The following is an 8,224-nucleotide window of genomic DNA, read 5'->3' as shown; positions in this document are numbered from 1 at the left end:
CACAAGCCATGTCAACAAGTGCAACGAGCCGAACGCGGTTCGAGATCAACGGCTTAGCCACCAATGCTTTATATCTATGTAACAGAATATGATCAGATATTAATCTATCTAGGTGATAATAATAGATAAGAATTATGAATAATGCTACATCCACACGGACGCTTCAGGCACACAGGAGTGTGAACAGTGATGAGGACGGAATTGATCATAACAAGAAAAGGAATAATACTCAAAAGGTCCCAACAAATCTTATTTTATTGATAGTTTAAAATCACAAACAATCTTTACATCAGAGGAATACGAACATCTATTGATTTAAAACCTACATAGAAAATATATTCTTATTTTATTTTATCATCCTGCGTTCCTACATACATTCATTCATGTTATAATATGTACAGTGTAGGTCTATAGCTAGTGATTAGGCTGCTCCACCACTGCTGGCAGATCAATCATTCAGTTATTGCTCCATCTTACTTGCAGTCTCCTTGTTACCTGCAGCCGATATAGCTGCATTCTGACTGCGGATTGATGCTACATCCAAATACTTTTTCTTTGTAAAAATAGCTACCTAACAGATTTATTTCATTATCCGCATCCAGCAGTGAGGAAAGTGATGTCTGTGCTATTCTCTAGGATGTCCACAATATTTTCTAAAGACAAATGCGCCAACCATGGTGGCACAGTGGTTAGCATTGTTGCCTCTCAGCTCTGGGGTCATGGCTTTCATTCCGACCACAACCCCATCTGTGTTGAGTTTGTATGTTATCCCCATGTCTGTGTGGGTGTTTTCTCCCCCAATCCAAAGACATACCGGGGAAGATTCAATTTGGGGTGAGGTGCAGCTGCGCCTATTGCCGGCCGTTGCGGTGGAGTCTCCGCTCAGTTATCTGCGCTTCTCTATGGGGTGCGAGAAAAAATGTGCAGAGATTCCTCTAAAATCTCCAACGTGAGGCGTCTCCGGGAACGTCCACGAGACAACTCGCGCTGAATTGAAGAATCTCACGCACTGATTGGTTACGGACAAAAATTAACCCTAGTGAGTGTCCATGTGGTAGGAAAATTAAGACTGTAAGCTCCATGGGGTAAGAAAATACTCTCACGTTTATGAGCCTTCAGGGGACCTTATGGAGTTGGGGTGTAAGTCTGTGCTGCAGACTATTCCATACTGTGAGATGGCTTAATAGTCACCTGATCTGTCACTAGATCACAACTGCACCAATTCCTACATATGTGATGTACATTACATGTATGTGAGACAGCGTTATTAGAGGACTTACATTCCTCCTAAGCAACCTAAAAACATTAAATTAAAATATATATATATAACACATCTTCCATCATAAGCTACTTTATCCAGGACACAATGGTCACCTACTGATTTATGACTATGGAGTCTATTATATATTGGGAGAAAAGCATCATCACCGATAACGGGTAGTCCCCCCCCCCCCCAGCGGTGAGATTTGATGGGTCTTATGGGAAAAATAAATGGTTTTTACATATTTTTAAAAGTATATATTCTAGTCTTTTTTTTTTTTTTTTTTTTACAAATTACTTTCATTTTCTAATTCATGGAAATGAAAGTCCAAGTCTGGGCTTCCAGTTCCGCTGTGTCTGTGTGAATCGGCCAGCGGGGTCATATACTCGCACTTCCCCTCAGAGCGGCCCGGTGAAGCGGTAAGTTAACGCTTTACCTCTGGGTCAGTATCCGGCTCAGATGCCTCTGTGACATTTATTGGTAAGGTGAGGCGATAGCCAAGCTTGAAAAACAGCTCTGAATTCATTTTAATCTTGATATTACTCCTGGAGAGGATCCGCTGCTGGCAGGGTGAGTACTCCTGTACTGAGGGGGAACCTGGCACTGGATCCTACCAGCTGAGGAGGAGGACGGGTGAGTAGAACGTCCTCCGTGACTGGACATATCCGTTATTACTGAATGCAGCCCTGATTCTTCCAGATGTAATATAAGTAGGAAGAACGGCAGCAGGAACTGTGTCCTGGATGAAATAAGACATGTTGGAAGATATGGTATAAGATCACATCACAAATCATTATTACAATTGAGTTACAATTAATGAATTATAAAAGAATATAATGAAAAACTGAAAAACCAAAACCTTATTGCAGATATGAAGCAAATGTAAATCTTGAAGCGTAATCCTAGGAAATCAGTGTGTAATATAGGCTGATAATGTATAGATTCTGCACTTAGTGGAAACCTGTCCTAACAGGAATTCAATGGAAAGAGTTTATGAATTCACTACTTTGTTTTGTAGCACTATATATGGTTCTCTTTATGTGTGATGTATCCACCCCCTTTACAGGATAACTGCACTCATACCCCAAACATGTCCTCCAGCCACATATTAGACATATGAGCGTCACACATGTGGGATCCTCACTGTTACCTGAACACGTCTGCACAGCCCCCAGGGGGGGGTGAGACCCCCAGGCACAGAGGATCCTGTGTATAATACAGAGCACACAGTGCTGGTCAAAAGTTGTCAAATGAAGATTTAAGTAGAGACGTCACCTGACTGGATGACCGCAGGACCCGTCCAATGAGATCTATATTACCCAGCATCCTCTGCGTCTGGAGGACTCAGCAGCAGTAATTAGGTAACGGTGAAAGTCACAAGTGGGGAACCCCAACTGTGTAATACTTTGAGGGGGATCTCTCTGTGGGAGGAGTGATCATGTAAGGGGCGGAGTAACCTTCATATAGTGTCCAGGTTTCCATTTCAAAATCAGGACATTTGTTGTATATAAAGTGAGTATATGACAGGCTCGCTATACATTATAAAGCATTAGAAGTATTGATAACAACAAGCAGTAGACAAGTAGGGTGAAGGGTGGGAATCTGCCCGGTCTATGGCAGCGGAGGCCTCAGAATTTCTCCTCTTTGTGGATTCTGGATCTAAAATGAGAAAGAATAAAAACTCTAAATAACAAAAGACACCATAACAGTGGTCTAAATACGTCTAAAGTATAATCTAAATAACACTGATTCCTCATATGCTTAGCAATCAATTGTGAACTCGTCTGTCTGACATTTATACAGCAGAGACCAAATTGCCAATAATATATATTAGATAATATGTATCTGAATACATAGGAATAGTGGTATCTATCCGGTTATATTACAAACAGGAAAAACATAGTAAATATTACCAGAGAGGACGAGAACTGATCTACAGATATCTGCTGTCAATGGCAAATTTATTTAAGTCACATAAAGCTGATATATAAATATTTGTGGGCTCTTACAGGGAGAAAAGATGTCTCACCTAGTACCAATCTCTATTACTCTGTTCCCTCATTCTCCCTGTGACATTACAGATATAAATAGACATATACTGATCACTATCTGCTAATATATAAATCATCTACTGATTGTTCTCCAGCAGTCAGATCGGACGTCACTGATACAGAGAAAAGCTGCAGATAATAATTACACTTCAATCATATAACGACTGACTCTAATACAGCCATAGATGTGTAACACTCAATGTACTAATTACACATCTCTACCCCAATACATTACACCCACACAGTGATTTATTACTCCCTTTCATACAGTCATGTTCATGTGTGAGGATCTCACATATTATTCAGTAACTTACACTCAGGCTTTCACTGGGCTGTTGGAGGAGTCAGAGGACGTGTCTGAGGCTGTAAGAAGATCAAACTAGGTTTATCATGTATAATATTTACACTATATACATCACAGACAGAGCAGCCTCCTCACACACATTGTACAATGATTACACTATATACACATCACAGAGACAGAGCAGCCCCCTCACACACATTGTACAATGATTACACTATATGCACCACAGAGACAGAGCAGTCCCCTCACACACATTATACAATGATTACACTATATACACCACACAGACAGAGCAGTCCCCTCACACACATTGTACAATGATTACACTATATACACCACAGAGACAGAGCAGTCCCCTCACACACTGTTAGGAACCCCTCCAGCCGGCACAACACAACCCGGAGTCTACTCTGCCAGTCAGGTGTTCACTGGAGCCCCTGATGGTGGGGACAGACTGGGCTGCAGACTGACAGAGGGTCGTGAAGTGTGTACCGGCTGGGGAGAACCCAGGCAAGAAGAGTCAGGTCCACGCAGAGGTCAAAAGGTAGGCAGCAGGTAACAGAAACGATGAGCAAGCTGAGGTCAGAGGTCACAGGCAAAGTAGCAGAACGGGTAAACGAGCCAAGGATCAGGGTCACAGGAAACACAAGCGAAGTCAAATACGAAGCCAAGGGTCATACACGGGAAGTCAAAACGTAGATACAGGAACAGGAACTGGAGCAAGCAGGTCAGCAGACTGGAGCACAGAAGCTATAACCGGCAATGAGGCAGCAGACCTCATTGCCTTAAATACAACCCATAACCAATCAGAACCTGCCCCTAGACAAGGCCACACTTGTAGGCTAATTGCCAGCACCTAGCAAGACCAATCAGGGCTTAGCACTGAAATCCACACCTGCAGGCTAATGCCTGCTAATTCAGCCACAGGCTAAATCTGCCTGATTGTCCCTAGAACGCATGCGCGCCTGGCTGCCAGGACACGGCGCTGAGGAAGCGTCCGACCGTTGCCTTGGCAACGGTCGGGAGTTGGAAGGAAATGACGTCCCGGTCGTCATGGTGACGGCCGGGACGTTGGGACCTACAGGAAGCGAGCCGCGGCGGCTGTGAGTACCGCCGCGGCTCGTGACAGTACCCCCCCCTTGAGGAGGGGTTAAGGAACCCCGACATCCCGGTTTCCTTGGAAACTTTTTAAAGAACTCCTTCAACTGTTTAGGAGCATCGAGTTGTCTCCGTGGGATCCAAGACCGTTCTTCTAACCCACGATTCCTCCACTGCACTAGGAAGTGCACCTGACCTTGCACTTTTTTGGAATCCAAGATCTTCTGAACAACGTATCTTGGTGATCTGTTTGATTTTCTCTCAGGCAAATTTGAAGACTGGATTTGAGTAGGATATAATACCGGCTTCAACAGAGAACAGTGAAATGTGTTGGGAATTCTCAATGAGCCCGGAATTCTTAACCTAAATGCAACAGAATTAACCTGCTTGATGATAAGGAACGGGCCGATGAACTTGGGACCTAACTTTTTGCAAGGCTGTCTGAGTTTAATGTTTTTTGTAGACAGCCACACTCTCTGGCCCACCTTGAAGGAGCAGATGGTACGGTGGCGATCCGAAATTTTTTTTGCGACAACTGAAGCCTGTTTCAGAGATGCCTGTACTTTCCTCCAGATAACTCTGAGATCTCTTGCAGTGGAACGGATCTCCTGGACACCAACCGGGTTAAGTGAATACAGGGAGTTAGATCTGGGGTGAAAACCATAATTGCAGAAAAACGGAGAAGTTTTAGTAGATGAATGACAGGAATTGTTACAGGCGAATTCTGCCCAGGGTAACAAGGAAGACCAATTATCATGGAACTCTGACGTGTAGCATCGCAAAATTTTTTCCAAGGACTGGTTAACTCTTTCGGTCTGCCCATTGGACTGAGGGTGATATGCGGATGATAAACTAACCTTGATTCCGAGGAGGGTACAGAAAGATCTCCAGAATTGCGCTATGAACTGGGAACCCCGATCGGAAACTATGTCAGTAGGGAGTCCATGGAGCCGGAAAATATGTTGAATGAATAAGACGGCCAAATCCCGAGCTGTAGGCAGTCTGGGTAAGGGAACGAAATGGGACATCTTACTGAACCGGTCTACCACGACCCAAATGGTATTGTGTCCTGCAGAAGGTGGTAGATCCACTATAAAGTCCATGGACAAGTGGGTCCATGGTTTTGCAGGTGGTGCCAAAGGAACTAACTGGCCTATTGGGCGGATCCTAGGAACTTTGTTTCTGGCACAAACCTCACATGAGAGGATATGACTCCTGACGTCAGCAGACATAGATGGCCACCAGACTGTACGGGAAAGGATTTCTAACGTCTTGAAAATTCCAGGATGCCCTGCAACCCTACTGTTATGCGCCTCTGCAATAACCGCCTTCCTTAGATGGACTGGAACAAAGAGACGTCGCTCCGGAGTAGTATCAGGGGCTAATTTCTGGAATCTCTGAAGTGTGATACTCAGATCTTGGGTCAACCCGGCATGGATTACAGAAGGGGGAATAATCGGCTCTGGGATAGTGACTGGAATGTGGTGTGCCGAGAAACTTCTGGAAAGGGCATCTGCCCGGACATTTTTGGAGCCTGGTCGGTAGGTGATCAGGAAGTTAAACCGGGTAAAGAATAACGCCCACCGGGCCTGTCTGGGATTTAAACGTTTGGCTGACTGTATATATTGTAAATTCTTGTGATCGGTAATGACAGAGATCTGATGTGAAGCACCCTCCAACCAATGCCGCCACTCCTCGAAGGCCCATTTGATTGCCAATAGTTCTCTATTACCGACATCATAGTTGGCCTCCGCTGAAGAGAACTGACGGGAGAAATAAGCACATGGGTGCAGACGATTAGTATGAGGATCCTTCTGCGATAGGATGGCACCGGCACCGATGTCAGAGGCGTCAACCTCAAGAATAAATGTCCTAGCTGGATCCGGATGTCTGAGGACCTGAGCGGAGACAAAGGCCCTTTTCAGGCTTTCGAATGAGGCTACTGCTTGGGACGACCAATTAGTTGGATCCATTCCTTTACGGGTCAGAGCGACAATGGGAGCCACAATGTCGGCAAAGTTGTGAATGAATCTCCTATAATAATTGGAGAAGCCCAGGAACCTCTGCACCGCCTTAAGATTGTTGGGTTGCACCCAATCCAGAATAGCCTGGACCTTAGCTGGATCCATGGAGAATCCCTCAAAAGAGATTACATAGCCTAAAAAGGATACTCTCTGTACCTCGAACTCACACTTTTCCAGCTTAGCGTACAGGTGGTTCTCTCGTAATTTCTGTAGAACTTGTTTGACGTGAGTCTGATGGGCGAGCAAAGATCTGGAATAGATGAGGATATCATCTAAATAGACGACCACGAAACAACCAAGGAATTCCCGAAGAACTTCATTGATCAAGTCCTGGAACACTGCAGGTGCATTACTAAGGCCAAACGGCATGACCAGATACTCGTAGTGGCCAGAGTGCGAATTGAATGCCGTCTTCCACTCATCTCCTTCTTTGATACGGATGAGATTATATGCTCCGCGAAGGTCGATTTTAGTGAAGACAGTGGCCCCTCTTAGCTGATCAAACAAAACCGAGATGAGCGGAAGGTGATAGGTGTTCTTGACTGTGATATGATTCAATCCCCGGTAGTCAATACAAGGTCTTAACCCTCCGTTTTTTTTTTGATACAAAGAAGCATCCCGCTCCTACGGGAGACTTAGATGGCCTGATGAAGCCTCTCTCCAGGTTTTCATCGATATACTCCTGCATGGATTTTGTTTCTGGAGCAGAAAGGGAATACAAACGCCCCTTAGGTAACTTGGAACCAGGAATAAGTTCGATGGCACAGTCAAAGTCACGATGTGGCGGTAAGGTATCAGCAGCCTTCTTGGAGAACACGTCCCAGAATTCATGATACTGTGAGGGAAGCCGCTCCGGAATAGCCTGAATCATACGCAGAGACAGTGACAAACAAGACTGTGTACAATAAGTACTCCACTTGACAATCTCTCCTTTTACCCAGTCTATGACAGGGTTATGACAGGAAAGCCATGGGTGGCCCAAGATCATAGGAACCGACGAACAATCGATCAGGAAGAAGGTGATTGACTCAGAATGGAGAGCTCCGATCTTCAACTGTAGTGGCGGGGTCTCCCAGGAAATCTTGCCACCAGGCAACGGACCTCCGTCTAAGCCACAGACAGTAATGGCAGAGTTGAGTTTTACCATCGGAATTCCGGCAGAGCGGGCAAACCCAATATCAAGGAAGTTGCCTGCAGCTCCGCTATCAATGAAGGCCGACAGGTCCACAGAGCGAGCCCGGAAGGTGAGCTGTGCAGGGATTAATACAGCATTTTTCGGGGAGATAATTTGCAGACCTAGGTGAACTTTCCCCTCATTCCCTAGGCATGGTCTTTTCCCGACTTATTTGGGCAAGAACGGGAGAAGTGGCCTTTTATGCCACAGTATAGACATAGACCTTGCGAACGTCTCCTGTCTCTCTCTTCCGAAGAGAGACGATATGCTCCTAATTGCATAGGCTCCTCACCATCCTGGGAAACAGGAACG

The 8,224-nt window shown here is 45.1% G+C and overlaps 1 protein-coding gene across 1 annotated transcript in view; it reads right to left on the bottom strand.

Annotated features, from left to right (window-relative positions):
- Positions 1 to 237: 237 nt before the first annotated feature.
- LOC142101919 (class I histocompatibility antigen, F10 alpha chain-like) overlaps positions 238 to 8,224 on the bottom strand; it is a 66,815-nt gene continuing 58,828 nt past the window's right edge. The window contains exons 7-8 of the mRNA XM_075186362.1: positions 3,627 to 3,675; positions 238 to 2,920 (exon numbers count right to left, since the gene is read on the bottom strand). Coding sequence (XP_075042463.1) covers positions 3,629 to 3,675 — 47 coding nt within the window. The 3' untranslated portion in view covers positions 238 to 2,920; positions 3,627 to 3,628. The remainder of the gene's footprint in view (positions 2,921 to 3,626; positions 3,676 to 8,224) is intronic.

This window comes from Mixophyes fleayi, chromosome 9 (assembly GCF_038048845.1).
Source record: "Mixophyes fleayi isolate aMixFle1 chromosome 9, aMixFle1.hap1, whole genome shotgun sequence".
Classification (NCBI taxonomy): Eukaryota; Metazoa; Chordata; class Amphibia; order Anura; family Limnodynastidae; genus Mixophyes; species Mixophyes fleayi.
This window is presented reverse-complemented; position numbering and strand designations above follow the sequence as displayed.